This window comes from Rhinoraja longicauda, chromosome 26 (genome assembly GCF_053455715.1).
Source record: "Rhinoraja longicauda isolate Sanriku21f chromosome 26, sRhiLon1.1, whole genome shotgun sequence".
Classification (NCBI taxonomy): domain Eukaryota; kingdom Metazoa; phylum Chordata; class Chondrichthyes; order Rajiformes; family Arhynchobatidae; genus Rhinoraja; species Rhinoraja longicauda.
This window is the reverse complement of record NC_135978.1, coordinates 31,380,522-31,402,007: the sequence shown is the minus strand read 5'-3', so window position 1 is coordinate 31,402,007 and position 21,486 is coordinate 31,380,522. Positions and strand designations below refer to the sequence as shown.

Genomic DNA, 21,486 nt, shown 5'->3' with positions numbered 1-21,486 from the left:
CTTGTGGCTAAAGGGATCAGGGGGTATGGAGAGAAGGCAGGTACGGGATACTGAGCTGGATGATCAGCCATGATCATATTGAATGGCGGTGCGTACAGGGTCGAAGGGCCGAATGGCCTACTCCTGCACCTATTTTCTATGTTTCTATGTTTCTCCCAAGGTATTTGCTTGTTGGAAACACAGGGACTGGAGAAGCCTGGCCCCTGTCACGTGATGGGTGGTGGTCACGGGACGTCACGTGCCGGGGGGAGGAGGAGTAGTAGTAGTAGGAGGAGGAGGAGTCCTCCTCCGTCCCAGGGTGCTCCGGGCTGACGATGGCCGCCACCATGGAGGAGGAAGAGCTGGAGTTTGTGGATGAGCTGGAGGGCGTCCTGCACCTGGCGCCCGAGGTGCAGCAGGCGATTGAACAGGTGCGAGGTTGGCCGGAGGCGGGGGCGGAGGCAAGGTCGCGGGGAGACGGGGAGACGGAGAGCGGGCGATGTTTGCAGCCCAGTGACTGACGGTGGTCGGGGAGCCGCGGTTACCCTGGCAACCCCGGCCGGGCCAGGGTCGGGCCCGCACTACCTGCAGCAGCACTACGACAGTTGTATTGCACCTGGAGAGAGGCTATGCAATTCATCTGAAGAGAGAGAGAGAGAGAAAGAGAAAGCGGGAGAGAACTATGCAATCAATCTGAAGAGAGAGAGAGAGAGAGAATGCAGTTAAGTTAGAGACTATACAATTAACCTGGAGAGAGAGAGGCTATGCAGTTAACTTAAAATAAGAGAGAAAGAGAATGCAGTCAGCGTACAGAGAGAGAGAGAGAGAGAGAGAGAGAGAGAGCGCCAACGCCAACTAGTTCAGATAGATTGTGATGGGGGAGAAGGCCACAAGAGAGACGGGGACAGGACAAGCACACTGCCTCACCCTTCACTTGACCCTTCACTTGACCCTTTAGATAGTTAGCTAAAGGGTCAAGTGAAGGGTGAGGCAGTGTGCTTGTCCTGTCCTGTCCTGTCCCCGTCTCTCTTGTGGCCTTCTCCCCCATCACAATCTATCTGAAGAAAGCTCCGAACCCAAAATGCCACATATCCAGCTTCTCCAGTGATGCGGCCTGCCCTGCTGAATTATTCCACCACTTGGTGTCTTTTGGCGATACAGCATGGAAACAGGCACTTCAGCCCACCGAGTCCACACCGACCAGTGCTCACCCCGTACACTAGCACTATCCAGCACACTAGAGACAATTTACAATTTGCAGAAGCCAATTAACGTCTTTGGAGTGTGTGACGAAGCTGGAGCACCCACGGTCAAGAGTGTTTTATTGTCATATGTCCCAGGTAGCACAATGAAATCCTTACCTGCAGCAGCACAACACAATATGTAAACATAGTACACTGTAAACAATATAATGAATGAGAAAAAAAAGTTCAACGTGTGTATATACACATAATCACAAGTATACACACTCAAAAAACAAACAATAGTAGTGCAATAATAATAGTCTATTGTAGTTCAGAGCTTATTTGAGGTTGTGGTGTTTAATAGCTGTAGGGAAGAAGCTGTTCCTGAATTTGGACGTTACAGTTTTCAGGCTCCTGTACCTTCTTCCCGATGGCAGGGGTGAAATGAGAGCGTGGCCAGGATGGTGTGGGTCTCTGATGATGCTGGCTGCCTTTTTGAGGCAGCAACTCCGATAAATCCCTTCGATGGTGGGGAGGTCTGAGCCGGTGATGGACTGGGCAGTGTTCACAACGTTTTGCAGTCTTTTCCGATTCTGGACGTTCAAGTTGCCAAAGCAGGCCATGTTGCAACCAGTCAATATGCTCTCTACTGTACACCTGTAGAAGTTCAAGAGAATCCTCTCTCACATACTGAATCTCCTTAATCTTCTCATCTGATGTGCTTTATTTATAATTGCATCAGTGTGCTGGGTCCAGGAAAGATCTTCGGAAATATGCATGCCCAGGAATTTGAAGTTTTTGACTCTCTCCACCATATAAACAGGATTGTTTATCATCCTCAGACCTCAATAATGAGAGGTTCAAAATGGCCGCAAAATCCCCAGCCAGTTAGTCTGCACAGGTTTTGAGAACTCGACCGGTTATTCCATCAGGTCCAGGCACTTTCCGAGGGTTCACTTCCCTGATGGATCTTCTGACGTCGGCCTCCGTGACTGTGACTGTAATACCATCAGGGCATATGGGGGATTCGGGAAGGCACATCAGTGTTCGCCCTATCAAAGCGTGTGTAGAACGCATTGAGCTCGTCAGGGAGTGATGCTTCGCTGTCGCTTGAGCTGCCTCCTGGTTTCGCCTTGTAGGAGTTGATGGCATTCAAACCCTGCCACAGTTGCCGAAGATCTGCCTCATCCTTCAGCTTTGAGCGGAAGTCCCTTTTGGTCTTTTTGATGGCCTTGTCAAGGTCGTAGCTGGACTTCTTACAGACCTCTGCGTCACCAGACCTGAATGCCCGGGATCTGGTCCACAGAAGAATGTGGTCCTCCCCGCAGAGAACGTACAAACTCCATACAGACGGCACCCGTAGTCAGGATGGAACCTGGATCTCTGGCCCTGTAAGGCAGCAACTCTGCCACTGGGAGGAGTTGGCTGCGCCTAAAGACTGCGGCTCTCTGGCAGTCTGTTTGTCTTTTTTTTTTGTTTTTTTATTTGTGTCGGTGTTGGGATGGTTTTTGTTTCTGTTTTTGGCTGTGTATGTGTGGGGGGGGGGGGGGTGGGTGTGTTGGGGAGGGGGGGTGGGGCGGGGGAAACCTTTCTTTTATTAGGTCTCTTCCCCGGGGCGCAGCTCGCCCGCGGGGCCTTCCATCGCGCGGCTCGGCCGCTGGACTTAACATCGCCGGCGCGGCTCGGCCGCGGAACGTTTCAGTGCCCGGCGCGGCTCGGCTGCGGGACTTAACATCGCCGGCGCGGCTCGGCTGCGGGACGTTTCAGTGCCCGGCACGGCTCGGCTGCGGGACTTAACATCGCCGGCGCGGCTCGGCTGCGGGACGTTTCAGTGCCCGGTGCGGCTCGGTCGCGGGACTTAACATCGCCGGCGCGGGTCGGCTGCGGGACGTTTCAGTGCCCGGTGCGGCTCGGCTGCGGGACGTTTCAGTGCCCGGTGCGGCTCGACTGCGGGACGTTTCGGTGCCCGGTGCGGCTCGGCCGCTGGACTTAACATCGCCGGCCCGGCTCGGCTGCGGGACGTTTCGGTGCCCGGTGCGGCTCGGCCGCGGAACGTTTCAGTGCCCGGCGCGGCTCGGCTGCGGGACTTAACATCGCCGGCGCGGCTCGGCTGCGGGACGTTTCAGTGCCCGGTGCGGCTCGGCCGCGGGACTTAACATCGCCGGCGCGGGTCGGCTGCGGGACGTTTCAGTGCCCGGTGCGGCTCGGCTGCGGGACGTTTCAGTGCCCGGTGCGGCTCGACCGCGGGACGTTTCGGTGCCCGGTGCGGCTCGGCCGCTGGACTTAACATCGCCGGCCCGGTTCGGCTGCGGGACGTTTCAGTGCCCGGTGCGGCTCGGCCGCGGGACGTTTCGGTGCCCGGTGCGGCTTGGCCGCAGGACTTAACATCGCCCGGTGCGGCCGCGGGACGTTTCAGTGCCCGGGGCGGCTCGGCCAGGGGGCCTTCCATCCCCTTGCGGGGGCTGTGCGTGTCGGTTGCCTCGGTAGGGGTCGAGCTGTTTCCGTGGGTGCGGGGGGAGGAGAGGGGAAGTTTTGTTGCCTCCATCACAGTGAGGGGGTGTTTGGAGTCACTGTGATGGATGTTTGTGTTGGGGTCGTGTGTCCTGTGTTCTTTTCTTTTTTTTTGCTGTGACTGCTGAAATTTTGTTCGGTGTTGTGCCGAGTGACAATAAAGTTTTGTTATGTTATGTTATGTTATGTACTGCCCTAAATGCCCGCATTTTTACACATTACACCAAGGAATTGAATGGAACCTTGCTTGCGTACTTACTACTCAGTTTTATACTATGCCGATTGGATTCTGCTCCCTTGTGGCTTTTGATAATGATGTCCAGTAGGGTCCCGACTGGAAAGATTACCATGTTCTACAGAGATGTTGCCTGAGCTGCTGAGTTACTCCAGCGCTTTGTGTCTGTTTTCTAGATATGTATTGTCGTGGGATACTGTGCAACACTCATTTGGATGCCACACAATGTTCAGTTATGAGCAGTGAGGGTAATTTGAGTAGAGGCGAGCCGTCAATAGTTGGGTGCAACTTAACCGGCATGGCCTGGCCCAGTCCACGGTCATGCAATCTGGAGTTTGCATCCTCCTGTAGTGAGAGTTATGATATCTATTTACCTCTCGTTCCTACCTTGTCCCTCTCGGTAGATGACATATGGATAGAAGGATGAGAGGAGATCTTATCGAAACGTATAAGATTATTAAGGGGTTGGACACGTTAGAGGCAGGAAACATGTTCCCAATGTTGGGGTGTCCAGAACAAGGGGCCACAGTTTAAGAATAAGGGGTAGGCCATTTAGAACTGAGATGAGGAAAAACTTTTTCAGTCAGAGAGTTGTGAATCTGTGGAATTCTCTGCCTCAGAAGGCAGTGGAGGCCAATTCTCTGAATGCATTCAAGAGAGAGCTAGATAGAGCTCTTAAGGATAGCGGAGTCAGGGGGTATGGGGAGAAGGCAGGAACGGGGTACTGATTGAGAATGATCAGCCATGATCACATTGAATGGCGGTGCTGGCTCGAAGGGCCGAATGGCCTCCTCCTGCACCTATTGTCCACTGTCTATTCCTCACCTATCTTCACCGTATATTAATGATGTAGAGGTATCACATAATTGGGGGATTCTAATCTTTAGTGGGTGCAGTCAGATCTTTTCTCGGTGTCAGTTATAAAATATGCTGCATCCGACCTTGGGAAGATTCACAGCGCCAGAGACCCGGGTTTGATCCTGACCTCGGTTGCTGTCCGTGTGGAGTTTGCACCTTCTCCCCGTGACCGCGTGAGTTGCCTCTGGGTGCTCCAGTTTCCTCCCACGTCCCTAAGTCGTGCGGGTTTGTAAGGTAACTGGCCCTCTGTAAATTGCTCCGGATGACAAAGTAGATGGCCGCTGTGGGCTGAAGTGTCGGTTTACATACTGTAGCTGCAACTCAACAAAAAAAGAAAAGAGTAGAAGTGGCAAAATATAAACAAGGAGTAAAAAAAGGTGCAAAGTGTAGGAGTAAATCAGTAGGACAGGAAACAAATCTGAAGTACATGGATAAGGTGGCGTTTTGGGTTGGAACCCCTCTTCAGAGTGATTGTAATAGGGGGGCAAAGAGCTGGAAGAGAGGTGGGGCAGGGCAAAGCCTGGCAAGTGATAGGTGGAAACAGGAGAGGTTTTTTTTGATAGGTAGATGGGTGGAAAAAGGCCAGAGATGAAAAGAAAAAGATAAGATATGTGAAATGAGAAGGCAGAGAAAGGAATATAGGTGGGAGGGAAATAAAAATGTTGTTGGGTGGCGCACAACCCAATGGTATGAATATTGAATCCTCCAATTTTAGGTTCACACCCTTGTGTGTTTTCCCCCTTTGCTTGCCTGTGCATCTTCCATTACTTTCCCCTCTCACCTACCATCCCCCTCCATTCCCTCCCACCTTTGTTTCTTCCTCTGGCTTCACATTTCACACCTCTTCTATCCTTATATTTTTGTCTTTTCATCTCCAGCCTCTGTCCAACCACCTGTATCCACCTATCACTTACCAGCCTTTGTCCCGCCACCACCAAGGGTCCCGACCAGAAACGTCGCCCGTCTATGTCCTCCAGAGGTGCTGCCTGACCTGCTGAGCTACTCCAGCACTCTGCGTCTTCGTTGGTAAACCAACATCTGCAGTTCCGTATGTCAACATTACCAAGGACTAACTGAGTGCTAGAAGAGATTTGAGTATGGTTTAGTTTTAGATGCAGAGCGGAAACAAGCCCTTCGGCCCACTCTGCCGCCCAGCAATCACCCTGTACACTAGCATTATCCTACACACCAGGGACAATTTACAATTTTTACTAAAGCTCATTAACCTTTCCGTCTTTGGTGGGTGGGAGGAAACCAGAGCACCTAGAGAAATCCCACGTGGTCACGGGGAGAACGTACGAACTCTGTACAGACAGCACCCGTAGTCAGGATGGAACCCGGGTGTCTGGCGCTGTAAGGCAGCAACTCTACCGCTGTGCCACCGTGCCGCTCCTGACAAATTCTTGAATTCATCCTTTAAGTGAAATTGTTGCCCCTCCCTGCATCCCCTCAGGTTCTCATTGAATCGTTCCTCTCTCACAAACCTATGCCATCTAGTTTTTGAAGACAAAGAACGCCTTCACCCTATTTATTTCCCCTCGTGATTTTATACACGTCCATAAAATCATCCCTCAGACTCCTGCACTCCAAGGAATAAAGTTGTAGCCTGCCCAACCTTTCCCATTAGCTCAGGCTCTCACGTCCAAGCAATATCTTTGTAAATCTTCTCTGTTCTCTTTCCAGCTTACTGACATCCTTCCAAGAGCAGGGTGACTAAAGACAATATATGATTAAAATCGAGCCATCCATAGTGTACAGTTACATGATAAAGGGAGTAACATAAATAACGTTTAGTGCCGATTGTTCCTCTGCTTTGCAGGGTCTGATGGGGTTGTTAGTGCAGACGAAGTGCCTGACTGATCATTTTCTTTAAATCACACAGGTGTTCCCCAGCCAGGATCCCTTGGACAGGGCTGACTTCAATGCAGTAGAATACATCAATGCACTCTTCCCAACTGAACAGGTACGACAGCTCGAACGTGGTTGTACCTTCCCAGCACATGTTTATTTTCTACATTTGTACTTCCAAATGCTGTTGAATTTATTCCGTTCCTCTAAAACCCCTGGTTTGCCACTTCCTGCCATTGATGTTATGTGGAGTGTGTTTCCTTCCCATTTCAATCTTTTAACCTTTTCCACAAACACAGAACAAGGCGTTAGATTACTTGGAGGTCTATACTCCAAAGCGTTCAGAGTCCTGAAGTGATATCTGTGATATGTATTAAAAATTTAGATTCATTGGACATTCTTCCCGTCTGTTTAGACTTCAGACTTTACAGATACAGTGCGGAAACAGGGTCCTGTACAATTGCAGTAGGACCTCCTTGCTCCTGAACTAAAATCCACTTGCAATGAAGGCCAACATGCCATTAGCTTTCTTCACTGCCTGCTGTACCTGCATGCTTACTTTCAGTGACTGATGTACAAGTACACCCAGGTCTCGTTGCACCTCCCCTTTTCCTAATCTGACACCATTCAGATAATTGTGTTCCTGTTCTTGCCACCAAAGTGGATAACCTCACATTTATCAACATTATACTGCATCTGCCCACTCACCCAACCTATCCAAGTCACCCTGCAGCCTCGTAGCATCCTTATCGCAGCTCACACTGCCACCCATCTTTGTGTCATCTGCAAACTTGGAGATGTTACATTTAATTCCCTCATCTAAATCGTTAATATATATTGCAAATAACTGGGGACCCAGCACCGAACCTTGCGGCACCCCACTAGTCGCTGCCTGCCATTCTGAATTCTTACTCTTTGCTTCCTGTCTGCCAACCAGTTTTCTATCCATGCCAATACCCTACTCCCAATACCATGTGCTCTGATTTTTCAGACTAATCTCTTGTGTGGGACCTTGTCAAAGGCTTTTTGAAAGTCCAGATACACCACATCTACCTGTGGAACAGAGCTCTTTCACACCTGGAGAGGCCGGATAGCACTGTGAGAATCATGTTCTTTGATTTCTCCAACACCATCCAACCGGGGCTTCTGGGGAGCAAGCTGGAGCGCACAGGAGTGGATCACCACCTCACATCCTGGATTCTGGACTACCTCACCAACCGACCACAGTATGTGAGGACAAAGGACCTGGTCTCGGACAGGGTGGTCTGCAGCACTGGGGTTCCACAGGGAACAGTGCTAGCGCCATTCTTGTTCACCCTGTACACTGCAGACTTCAGGCACAGCTCTGCAGACTCCTATCTACAGAAGTTCTCTGACGACTCTGCCATCGTCGGCCTCATCATGAGTGACGAGGACAGGGCGTACGAAGAACTGATCAAGGAGTTTGTGGACTGGTGCCAGCGGAACTGCCTCCGGATCAAGGCGGGGAAAACCAGGGAGATGGTGGTGGATTTCCACAGGCGCAGCCAGGTCCCCCCGACACCGGTGAACATCCAGGGAATGGACATCGTGAGGGTGGACTCTTCTAAGTACCTGGGTGTCTACCTCAACAATAAACTGGACTGGACTGAAAACACCGATGCGCTATACAGAAAGGGCCAGAGCAGACTTTATCTGCTAAGGAGACTCGGGTCCTTTGGAGTGCAGGGGGCACTCCTAAGGACCTTCTACAACACGGTGGTTGCATCGGCCATTTTCTATGGAGTGGTCCGCTGGAGAACAGCATCTCAACGGCGGAAGGGAAGAGATTCGACAAGTTGGTCAGGAAGGCCAGCTCTGTCCTGGGTTGTCCCCTCGACTCAGTGCAGGTGGTGGGAGAGAGGAGGATGATGACAAAGTTAACATCGCTGCTGGACAACGACTCCCACCCTATGCAGGACACTGTCACTGCACTGAGTAGCTCCTTCAGTGACAGACTCCTTCACCCCAAATGCGTGAAGGAGACATATAGGAGGTCCTTCCTTCCCGCTGCTGTGAGACTGCACAACCAGCACTGCTCCCAGCAGACGAGTCAACAATAACAGTTAAGAACACACAGATAACTGATGACAATTTATGTATCTTTTATTTATAATGAATGATCTCTTGCTCTCTTGCTATCCACTTTGCTGCTGTAACGCTGTAAATTTCCCCGGTGTGGGACGAATAAAGGAATATATTATTATTATTATATGACATCCACTGGCTCTCCCATATCCATTCTACTTGTTACATCCTTAAATTCCAGAGGATTAGTCAAGCATGATTTCCTCTTCATGAATCCATGCTGACTTTGACCGATCCTGTCACTGCTTTCCAAATACGCTGCTATAACATCTTTAACAATCGACTCAAGCATCTTCCCCACTATCGATGTAACTGGTCTATAATTCCCCATTTTCTCTCTCCCTCCTTTCTTAAAAGGTGGGGTTACATTGACTATCCTCCAGTCCACAGAAACTGATCCAGAGTCGAGAGAACATTGGAAAATGATCACCAATGCATCCACGATTTCTAGGGCCACCTCCTTGAGTACTCTGGGATGCAGACCATCAGGCCCTGGGGATTTATCTGCCTTCAGTCCCAACAGTTTACCTAACACCATTTCCTGACTAATGTGGATTCCCTTCAGTTCCTCCCTCCCACGAGATCCTCGGTCCCCTAGTATTTCTGGGAGATTGTTTGTGTTTTTCTTAGTGAAGACAGAACCAAAGTACTCGTTTAACTGTTCTGCCATTTCTTTGTTTTCCATTATAAATTCACCTGTCTCTGATTGTAAGGGACCTACATTTGTCTTCACTAATCTTTTCCTTTTTACATATCTGAAGAAGCTTTTAGTGTCAGTTTTTATATTCCCCACAATCTTTCTTTCATGCTCTTTCCCCCCCTCTTAATTAACCCTTTTGTCATTTTCTGTTGAGTTCTAAATTTCTCCCACTTTGCTGCTTCCTCTGGCCAATTTATATGCCTTGTCCTTGGATTTAACTAAGCGCATACTTCAGCTATTCCTCCATTTTAGTACGGGGAACTACATAGTCATACAGCGTGGAAATGGCCCAAGCCGTCCATGCAAACCAAGGTGCCCCATCTAAGCATGTCCCATTATGCTGTGATTGTTCCTGCCTCAACTACGTTCTCTGGCAGTTTGTTCCTTAAATCTACCATCCTTTAAGTGAAAATGTTGCCCCCCCTCCCCCTCAGGTTCCCATTGAATCTTTCCCCTCTCACAAACCTATGCCGTCTAGTTCTTGATTCGCCGAGCCTTGGAAAAAGACTGTGCCTTCACCCTATTTATTTCCCCTCATGATTTTCTACCCCTCTATAAGATCACCCCTCAGCCTCCTGCACACCAAGGAATAATGTTGTAGCCTGCCCAACCTTTCCCGAAAGCTCAGGCTCACAGGTCCAAACAATATCTTTGTAAATCTTCTCTGTACTCTTTCTAGCTTAATGGCATAATTCCTATAGTAGGAAAATAACTACAGATGCTGGTACAAATCGAAGGTATCTCAAAATGCTGGAGTAACTCAGCGGGTCAGTCAGCATCTGAAGAAGGGTTTCGACCCAAAACGTCACCCGTTCCTTCTCTCCTGAGATGCTGCCTGACCCACTGAGTTACTCCAGCACTTTGTGATACCATTCCTATAGCAGGGTGACCAAAACTAAACACAATACTCCAAATGCGGCCTCACCAACGTCTTGTAGAACTGTAACATAACGTCCCACTTTCGACATTCAAGACCTTGACTGAAGAAGGTCAATGTACCAAAAGCCACCTTTATCACCCAATTGATAAACCAGCTAGGCAAGAGAAAGAAGTAAAATAAAAGGAGCCTTTCTGGAGGAGATTGGCCGCATATCTGAGGAAGGATGTGCTGGCGTTGGAGAGGGTCCAGAGGTTTACGAGAATTATCCCAGGAACGAGGGGGTTAACATATGATGAGCATTTGATGGCACTGGGCCTGTACTCGTTGGAGCTTAAAATGATGAGGGGAAACCTGATTGAAACTTACTGAATAGGGAAAGGCCAGGATAGAGTGAATGTGGAGAGGATTTGTCCACTGGAGGGAGAGTCAAGGACCCGAGGCCAGAGCCACAGAATAAAAGGACGTACCTTTAGTAAGGAGATGAGGAATTTCTATAATCGGAGGGTAGTCAATGTGTGGAATTTATTGCCACAGATCGCAGTGGAGGGGAAGTCAATGGATATTTTTCCTAGTGGAATTTGACAGATTCTTGATTAGTAAGAGTGTCAGGGGGGGATACGGAAAGAATGCAGGAAAATGGGGTTGAGGGGGAATGATAGATCAGCCATGATTGAATGGCAGAGTAGACTTGATGGGGTGAATGGCCTAATTCTGCATCTGTCAAAGCAGCCACAGCCAGACATAAAAACATCTTTTTTCCATGAGTGATAGTTCTACACAATAACCAAAGCCTGTAGTCTCTTTTTTGCCCTGGTTTATTTTCACCCTCATGTTTAGACCGTAATGTTGTATCCATATTATTTTGATGTGCTTATGCTTTATTCTTATTTGTTAACTGTATGTTTGTGTTGTCATTTGTGAGCGGAGCGCCAAGGCACATTCCTTGTATATGCACATACATGACCAATAAACTTATTCATTCATTCATTCATTCATTCATTCATTCATTCATTCATTCATTCATTCATTCCTTATGAACTTATTAGTTTGAATTGGCTTTGGTTTTACGCCAATGCTATGAAGGTGAAGGGAAAAATCCAAATTAATATTGAAGGCGTGAAGTGACCATCTCCTCAAGAGGTCTCTTCTTTTTCACCTGAATGAAAGAACTGGAGTTGCTTCTTGCTTCATACCCACGGTGTTGTTTATGCAATGGGGAGACTGCCTATTCAGTTACTTGCAAGGAAAACCTAGAACTTAGCCAGGATTGAATCTGAAGAACTTGGTTATCGTTCTGTTGTGTTATTACCATTTCATGATTCGGAGATTGTTTTTGCTTACTAAGTTTACGTTTCTTGCGCTATGTTCCAGTAATCTTCTCTGTATTGGTGTGAAAATTGGATAGATGTTGAAATACATTTTAAAAGGCTCAGTTAATAATTTTTCTGATTAAATGCCCAAAAGGCGTTATAAAATAACTGCAGATGCTGGTACAAATCGAAGGTATTTATTCACAAAATGCTGGAGTAACTCAGCAGGTCAGGCAGCTTCTCAGGAGAGAAGGAATGGGTGACGTTTCGGGTCGAGTCTGAAGAAGGGTCTCGACCCGAAACGTCACCCATTCCTTCTCTCCTGAGATGCTGCCTGACCTGCTGAGTTACTCCAGCATTTTGTGAATAAGTGCCCAAAGGCGTTAACTGAGGCGACTCAGTGACACAGCTGGTAGAGCTTCTGCCTCTCAGCGTCTGAAACCCAGGTTCGCCCCTGACCTCGCACGCTGTCTGTCTGGAGTTTGTACGTTCTCCCTGTGACCGCGTGGGTTTCCTCTGGGTGCTGCGGTTTCATCCCGCATCCCAAAGACGTGCGGCTTTGCAGGTTGATTGACTTCCGTAAAATTGTCTCTAAAGTGTGTGTGTAGGCAGTGGGCTAATATAGAACACGTGTTGACGGGTGATTGAAGCTCGGTGGGCCGAAGGGCCTGTTTCCATGCTGTATGTCTCAACTAAGTTACCAAATAAATGAGACCATTGTTGAATGAATTGCTTGAACCTGCTTGAAAAATTAACTTTGTTCTGCTCCACTAGGAGTCACTGTTTTCCTTGCTGTGGCCTTTCACAGATTAACGTTCTCATTATCCTTCCTCTCTCCCTTAGTCTTTGGCCAACATTGATGAAGTTGTATCCAAAATAAGACTAAAAATAAGGTGAGTGACTTCAACTGTTAATACTTATTTACTTCCAATGTGTTTCAATGGTGTAGAATCAAATATAGACATATATGACAAAAATCCCTTCACTTCAATTCTGTGTGATGCATTTACCTTCGAGCAGGTCCTGATGTAAATGTATATGGTAAAGGTGTATGCCTTCTGAGGCTGTGGTTCCATGCACTTACATCTTCTATATACTAAAACTCTCGTTTGTTTGTTTGTGCTAATGGAAGGTTTCATTGAAATCGGTGTTATATTTTTATTATTCACATTTTAAAGTTTAAATCTATCTCCTAGGGATGGAGAGGGGAGGGAGGGAGGGAGGATAAGGGGGGTTGAGGGAGATGGACTGGGGAGGAGCGGAAGGGGAGGAGGGGGAGGGGAGGGAGAGGGGGCGTGGAGGGAGGGAGGGAGGATAAAGGGGGTTGAGGGAGATGGAGTGGGGGGAAGGGGAGAGGGCGTGGAGGGAGGGGGAAGGAGGGAGGGAGGAGGGTGGAGGGAGGGGGGAGGGGAGGGGAGGGTTGGAGGAGGGGGGAAGGGGAGAGGGGAGGGGGAGAGGGTGGGGAGGGGGAGAGGGTGGGGAGGGGGGAGGAGAGGGTGTTGCACCAATGCAGGCAAGGTTTGGGCCTAACGGGTCCACTTGGTCTAGTTTTTATTTAAAGCCCTCGAGCTTCCGCTCCTCTTTAAAACTTTTATTCCTCAATATTCCCTTTGTAGTTCATTATTTAATATTTTTATGAAGCGCTTGGTAGGCTTTTCTACATTGACGGCAATACAAAAATGCAAGTTACAGGTACCACCACCCATTTTCCGGCTTCTGGTGGTCTGGCACCTCCTTTAACCCGGACAAAGTTACGAGAGTGCGCTGATAGTACCTGCCTCAACTACATCCCCTGGCAGATCGTTTCATATACCCACCACATTACGGGGAAAGCATTGCCCCTCAGGTTCCAATTAAATCTCTCCCCCCCCCTCCCCACCCCCTCCTCACCTTAAACCTATGTCCTCTGGTTCTCGATTCCCCTACTCTGGGTAAAAGACTGTGCATTCACCCTATCCATTCCCCTCATGATCTTGAATACCTCTTAAGATGATCCGTCATCCTCCTGCGCTCCAAGGGATAAAATCCTAGTCTGCTCAACCTCTCCCTACAGCTCAGGTCCTTGAGTCCTGGCAACATCCTCGTAAATGTTTTCCGCATCCTTTCCAACGTAACAACGTGAGGCTGGAGCCAAATAGTCATTACACATCCTTGTGCTGCCTTGGGATATTCTGCTTCTTTAAATGTGAAATCTGTAGCTGCATGTAACCTCTCCCTATAGCTCGGACCCTCGAATCCTGAGTAATTTATTTCCGACATAAATTTAGAAGACAAAAGCTTGCTGTTTTTGACACTTGTATACATTTCCATACAATTATTTCACAATTTAAACTTGCTATTATTTATAATTAAATTGAAGTTTTTGGGAAGTAGCATCAGTGGCAGCCACCGGAGTTATCTCACAATGATTGTAGATTTAGGAACTACAGAACTTGTAAAGTATATCACCATACAAAGTACTTGAGTAACTCAGTGGGTCAGGCAGCATCCCTGGAGAACATGAATAGGTGATGTTTTGGGCGGGACCCTTCTTCAGACATCTCTAATTTAACGATGGATACTGACTTTTTGTTTTGTAAACCAGCATATGCCGTTCCTTGTTTCTAAAGCATATCGCCATTATTGATAGAAGAATGCATTTACAAATTTTGATGGGAAATGATACAGATGCTCATTTTATGTTGATGCATGGTGTTCAGTTTTAGTTTAGTTTAGGGATATTGCGCGGAAACAGGCCCTTCAGCCCACCGGAACCGCACCGACCAGCGATCCCCGCACATTAAGACTATCTACTCCCACTAGGAACAATTTTCACTTATACCAAGCTAATTAACCTACAAACCTGTACGTCTTTGGTGTGGGAGGAAACTGAAGATCTCAGAGAAAACCCACGCAGGTCACGGGGAGAAGGTGCAAACTCCGTACTGACAGCGCCCATAGGTGGCATTGAGCCCACGTCTCTGGCACTGCCAGCGCTGTAAGGCAGCAACTCTGCTGCTGCACCACCATGCCGCCCCTGTCAAGGTTAGGTTCTGCTTTGACATCAGCCCATCGTCTAAGTTTGCTCAGACTTTGGTTATTTTTCTGTTTCCTTCTTTGTTTGCATAGTTTTTCTCGGTGTCAACGTGCAGACATGGGGGGTTTGGGGTTGGGTTCCACACGTGTATTTGTGAAACCCGTCACCTCGCCTCTACAGCACCTCTAGTCACCCTGCGATTTACCCCATGCATTGAGACAGCTTGTCAGGACATCTAGACCTGGTGAATCATAACTGGTTCTAGTTAAACAATGGGAAGACTATGTTTAAACAGCTTTGGACTGAACAATAATTCCATTTACATTCCTGACAGTTGCCTTCGGCTGTCTTATTTGATCTTGAATTGATTTTTTGACATTGTATAATGTCTATTAAGAAAACCCCGCTAATTTAATTCCCTTAACACTCTGTCTTGATACCTGTCACCTGCTGAAACCCACTTCCATATTTTTGTCATTTCTAGACACCCAATGCTCTCTTAACTGGCCTTCTTTTTCTAGTTTTGTAGTCATAGAACATTACAGCATAGAAACAAGCCCTTTGGCCCAAATCATGTATGGTGACCCGATACCCCATCTAAACTAGTCCCATTTCCCCACATTTTTCCCATATCCCTCTAAACATGTCCTCTCTATGTAGTCTAAATGTCTTTTGAATGTTATTATACTTGCCTTACCGTTTGTCTTCGTCTTACAGTTTGTCAGGCGGCATCTCTGGAAAACATGGATAGGCATTGTTTTGGGTTGGGACCCTTCTTCAGACTGATTGTAGTAAATTTCCCCTTCCCTCTACCGGAAACCTGGCCTGTCCGTATTCTCTACAGATGCTCCTGACCTGCTGAGTTACTTTGTGTCTATATTTGTAAACCAGCATCTGCAGTTCCTTGTGTCTTCATTTTACAGCTTGTCCCATCTATCCATCATTCTCTGTGTGGAAAAAGTTGCCCCATGGGTTCCCATTAAATCTTCCTCCTCGCATCCTAAACCTATGGCCTCTGATTCTTGATTCCCCACTCTGGGGAAGAATACTCTGTGCACTCACCCTTCCTATTCCCCTCATGATTTTACACACCTCTATAAAATCACTCCAGCCTCCTGCACTTAAAGGAATACAGTCCTAGCCTGTACAATCTTTTACTATAGCACAGGCCCTCGAGTCCTGGCAATGTATTCTGCACTCTGTAATATCCACTTTGCTCCAGCTATTGTATTTGAATTTGATTTAATTGCATTTATACATATGATCTGATCTGATTGCATAGCATGCAAAACAAAGCCTTTCACTGTACCTCAGTATATGTGATGATAATAAACCTAAACATCCTTGCAAATCAGGCCCTCGAATCCTGGCATCCATGCAAATCATCCCTGCACCCTTTCGAGCTTAATGGCATCTTTCCTACAACAGGGTGAGCAAAACTGAACACCATACTCCAAGTGCAGCCTCTCCAACGTCGCCAACGTCATAACATAACGTCCCAACTTCAAGAGACACAAAATGCGGGAATAATTCAGCGGGACAGGCAGCATCTCTGGAGAGAAGGAATGGGAGATGTTTTGGGTCGGTGACTGGAGTCGGTGGAAAGAAAAACGAGAGATATAGACAGTGAAGAAGGGAGATGTAGAACAAATGAATGAAAGGTATGCAAAAAATTAACGATGATAACGGAGACAGGCCATTGTTAGCTGTCTGTGAGGTGAGAATGAGAAGCTAGTGCGACTTGGGTGGGGGAGGGATGGAGAGGGAGGGAATGCCAGGGTTACTTGAAGTTAGAGAAATCAATATTCATATCACTGGGCTGTTAGCTGCCCAAGCAAAATATGAGATGCTGTTCCTCCAATTTGCATTTAGCCTCACTCTGACAATGGAGGAGGCCTAAGATAGAAAGGTCAGTGTGGGAATGGGAGGGGGAATTAAAGTGTTTGGCAACCGGGAGATCAGGTAGGTCCAGGCGGACTGAGCGAAGGTATTCGGTGAAACGATCGCCAACTTCTGTGCTCTATTTCCGGAGTGATAATGGCCAGTGTGCCAAAAGCTGCCTTCACCACCCTTTCTCCTCTGACAGCCTTGAACCTAATTTAGGGAGTGAGTGTTGGAGGTAACTTGTTATCCCTTTGAGAACATGTTAATCATTGAAGGCAGAGTTTGTACAGCACTACAGCAGACATCCCAAGTGGAAGGGATGTAGGAATCAGAATGACAATGACTTTAGATGCTTCTGGTTGAACTCAGGGGAATCTGTTGATTCATACCTTCAGGTCATTTAAAACTGCCGTAACAATGATTATAAGAATATTTCCATGCTGAAAGTGCAAGAGCATTTGACCCACTGTTCTCCAAAAGATTAAAAAAACATTCATTTATTCACTCTGTACTGAAAGGAGTATTTGCCATTAAACAACTTCAATAAGATTCTTTAAATTAAGTAATTATGGTCTGGGAAACATTAATTAAAGACGGGTGGCACAGCGGTAGAGTTGCTCCTACCTTACAGCGCCAGAGACTAGGGTTCAATCTGCCGACGGGTGCTGTAGGTATGGAGTTTGTACGTTCTCCCTGTGACCTTTTGAATTTCCTCCGGTTTCCTCCCACATTCCAAAGACGTGCGGGTTTGTAGGTTAATTGGCTTCTGCATATTGCCCCATGTGTGTAGGATAGTGCTGGTGTACGGGAATTGTTGGTTGGCGCGGACTCGGTGGGCCGAAGGGCCTGGGACACATGACAATAAAACACTCTTGACTCTTGGAAATCTAAAAACTATTAATTATGTGCCAGTATTTGGCCAACATGTCTCCATTACTTCTGATAGCTTGGAGCATGAATAAGTTGCAAGGTTGCCAGGGTGAAGCATTGTAGGTGACAGAGCTGCCCAGTAGAGTGTGTCATATTCATAGTAATTGTAAAGGGCTCTGTTTGTTACTACAGATGGCTACAGTGTTCTCAGCTGCATTTTGTGGCCTGCTGCTGTTCACAGAAAATAGTAAATGTGTTAAAGCAACCCATGAATAGTCTACTGTGTTCTTGTCTTGGGTTAATTTTACACGACGTTCAATTACCAAGCCGCAATTTCTAGTTGTATAAACAGTTGTTTGTGTAACCTTGCTGTGTGCACTCTACACAACAATCCATACATTAAAGTACCTTGTGGGTAGAACGGTTTGAACGACTTCATAAAGCACTAAATGAATCGGGTCTTTTACAAAACAAACATTCAGGGCGTAGCTTAGAAGATGTCAGATTTATAAATAATGTATCAACACATTTGAAACTTGGTCTCGTTACAAAATTGAAGTTAATACGATACTTCTAAATACCAGGTTCAAGGCAATATAATTATGTTTGGTAAATTCTTGAGCTACTGCATTCCAAGACTCTGCTCTTTATTATTTAGCAACATTTTAACAGCTGTCAGTTCCTCTTGTATCTGTTTGAAGTGCTCAGTTATAAGCTAGGAGCATTTGTGCAGTGCTGGCAGATTAGGTCGAGAAGAAATATCATTTTACTTGAAGTAATGTAACTATAAAAGACAAAAAAAAAAGAGGTCAAGTACATTTATTGTGATGAGGAAGAAAATCTAGTTTTGCTACAAAAAAAAGTCAGCAGACAAGGATTTTGTGAAATAATTATATAATATATGCATGTAGCATGAACTGAAAGGAGTATTTGCCATTAAACAGCTTCAGTAAGATTCTTTAAATTAAGTAATTATGGCCTGGGAAACATTAATCAAAAGGTGGCACAGCGGTAGAGTTGCTGCCTTACAGCGCCAGAGACCAAGGTTCAATCTGTCTATGGGTGTTGTCGGTACGGAGTTTGTACGTTCTCACTGAGACCTTTTTACTTTTCTCCGGATCTTTAACCCATCTTGCAGAAGAACGTTATGTTATATTAAACATACTTAAGCATTATATACTTAATTTTGAGAATTTTACAGCATGAAATGCACAGTGGTGCAGCGGTAAAGTTTCTGCCTCACGGCGCCAGAGACTTGGGTTCATATTTATTATATTTTCATATTTCAAATACAGCGCGGAAACAGGCCTTTTCGGCCCACCAAGTCCGCGCCGCCCAGCGATCCCCGCACATCAACACTATCCTACACACACTAGGGACAATTTTTCACATTTACCCAGTCAATACCTGTACGGAGTTTGTACGTTCTCCCTGTGACGAGGTGCTTTTTTCTTCGTTTTTCTCCCACACTCCAAAGATGTACAGGTCTGATCGTTAATTGGCTTCTGTAAATTGTAAATTGTCCCTATTGTGAAGGGTAGTGCGAGTGTAGAGGGTGATCGCTGGTTGGTACGGACACGGTTGGTCAAAGTGCCTATTGCCATGCTGTATCTCTAAACTAAATCAAGGAAAGTCTAAATAAATCGTGCATAACATTTAAAAATATAGATTCTGTAAAATTGTTACTTTGATCTTATTTTTAGCATATACTGCAATTAGTGTATGTGTGTGTAAAAAAACCCCCAAACAAATAACTCTGGCAGTCAAATAAATGGGTTAAAAATATGAAGTGGTAACTAAAGCGATCAAACGGCGATTGACTGGTGGAGAAATGTGAGAGGTGTTTGCATCACTTAATTAGTCGATGCAAAGAGATCAAAGTGAGTCAAAGATCACAAGTGGTTTGCAGTGTGTACAATAGTCTGGTTATTTGAATTGATGGGAGAAGATTTGAAAGGCATTGACAAGAGGTAATGAATTAGTTCACACTGGAAGTCTTGCAGACATGTATCGATCAGTCAGAATTGCTTGTGTTGACATTGTCTCAGTGTTCAGAGGTGGTGACAGATTTACTTTCTATATTACACAGTGAGTGCCTGTGCCTCGTCTCTTAAGTTTAGTACAGTTTAGAGATACAACACAGAAACAGGCCTTTGGGCCCACTGAATCCAGGGTCGACCAGCGATCCCCACGCACACTAGGGACAATATACAATTTTACCGAAGCCAATTAACATACAAACCTCTTTTTATTCACAAAATGCTGGAGTAACTCAGCAGGTCAGGCAGCATCTCGGGAGAGAAGGAATGGGTGACGTTTCGGGTCAAGACCCTTCTTCAGACTGATGTCGGGGGTGGGACAAAGGAAGGATATAGGTGGAGACAAGAAGATAGAGGGAGATCTGGGAAGGAGGAGGGGAAGGGAGGGACAGAGGAGCTATCTGAAGTTGGAGAAGTCGACGTTCATACCACCGGGCCGCAAACTGCCTAGGCGAAATATGAGGTGCTGCTCCTCCAATTTCCGGCGGGCCTCACTATGGCACTGGAGGAGGCCCATGACAGAGAGGTCAGACTGGGAATGGGAGGGGGAGTTAAAGTGCTGGGCCACCGGGAGATCAGTTGCGTTAATGCGGACCGAGCGCAGGGTGCAGTCTGTATGGTGTTTGTATGTTCTCCCTGTGACCTATGTGGGTTTTCTCTGGGTGCTCTGGTTTCCTCCCACACTCCAAAGACTTGCGGGATTGTAGGTTAATTGGCTTGGTAAAAATTGTAAATTGTCCCTCGTGTATGTGGGATAGTGCCAGTGTACGGGGATCGCTGGTCGGCGCGGACCTGGTGGGCCGAAGGGCCTGTTTCCACACTGTATCTCTAAACTAAAGTAAACTAAACTCGGGGAAGAATCTGTACCCTTTCCATCAGAAATTATTTATTTTGATGAAAAAAATAAGGCAGTGGGTATAAACGCCATATTCCCTTGCAGAAGGATAGACACAATCTCTCGAGTGTTTACATTGGGGGGCCCATGGAGCAGTATAACTATTCAAACTATGTGTGGTGGGAATGAAGCATTTGCATTAGGCACTTACTCTTCCCTTCTAGACACCTGGCCACCAAGGCTTAGCTATCTCCTGTAACCAGAGAGCAGGTGCTTTGGATGAGAAGCAACTCTCTTGGTAATTCCAGTGTCTGATTAGCACTTATCTGAGGAACAACATCCCAATTATAATTTTACAGAAGAAATGATAAATATCATCAGGCTAGAAAGCTTTTGTGTGCATCGAGAGGGTGGATTCTTATAAGTACCTGGGTGTCTACCTCAACAATAAATTGGACTGGACTGAAAACACCGATGTGCTATACAGAAAGGGCCAGAGCAGACTTTATCTGCTAAGGAAACTCAGGTCCTTTGGAGTGCAGGGGGCACTCCTAAGGACCTTCTACAACATGGTGGTTGCATCAGCCATTTTCTACGGAGTGGTCTGCTGGAGCAGCAGCATCTCAGCAGCGGAAGGGAAGAAACTCGACAAGCTGGTCAGGAAGGCCAGCTCAGTCCTGGGTTGTCCCCTCGACTCAGTGCAGGTAGTGGGAGAGAGGAGGATCAATAGTCAATAGCCGGATGGTGAAAGGTCCGCGGCGGGCCGACCCAAGCCCCGCGATTCGGTGCGGGCGAACACACTGCCTCTGCCGCTGCCGGAGCTCCCGATGTCGGCCCCCATCCAGGGGCCTGCGGGCTTCCGACGTCCACGCGGCCCGCGCCGGAGCCTCCGGAGACGAGTCGCAGCCGTTCCCGCAGCATCCGCAGGCAGCCAGCGCTGCAGGTGGTGAGTCCGGGCCGTGGGCTCTGCGAACCAGAGTCCCAGGTGGTCCCAGGTGGTCCCAGGTGCATGGCCGGTGGTAGACCGCAACGGGAACGGAGACACGACACAGAACAAAGGTCGCGTCTCCGTTCGGGAGAGATAATGTTACAGTTCCCGTTCCCTCCCACCCCCCCCCCCCCCAAAACATAACATACAACACTACATCATAATAAAACTACAATTCAGACAAAAACAACAAAAAACACAAAAGACAGACGGACTGCAGGCAAGCCGCAGCTGCGACGACAG

The 21,486-nt window shown here is 47.2% G+C and overlaps 1 protein-coding gene across 2 annotated transcripts in view; it reads left to right on the top strand.

Annotated features, from left to right (window-relative positions):
- The first annotated feature begins 273 nt into the window (after positions 1-273).
- vps53 (VPS53 subunit of GARP complex) overlaps positions 274-21,486 on the top strand; it is a 328,676-nt gene continuing 307,463 nt past the window's right edge. Inside the window, exons 1-3 of one of the 2 annotated variants that reach the window (XM_078422198.1) lie at positions 274-410; positions 6,650-6,730; positions 12,455-12,504. In XM_078422198.1, coding sequence (XP_078278324.1) covers positions 315-410; positions 6,650-6,730; positions 12,455-12,504 — 227 coding nt within the window. In that variant the 5' untranslated portion in view covers positions 274-314. The remainder of the gene's footprint in view (positions 411-6,649; positions 6,731-12,454; positions 12,505-21,486) is intronic. The other variant, XM_078422197.1, reaches the window with a different exon arrangement.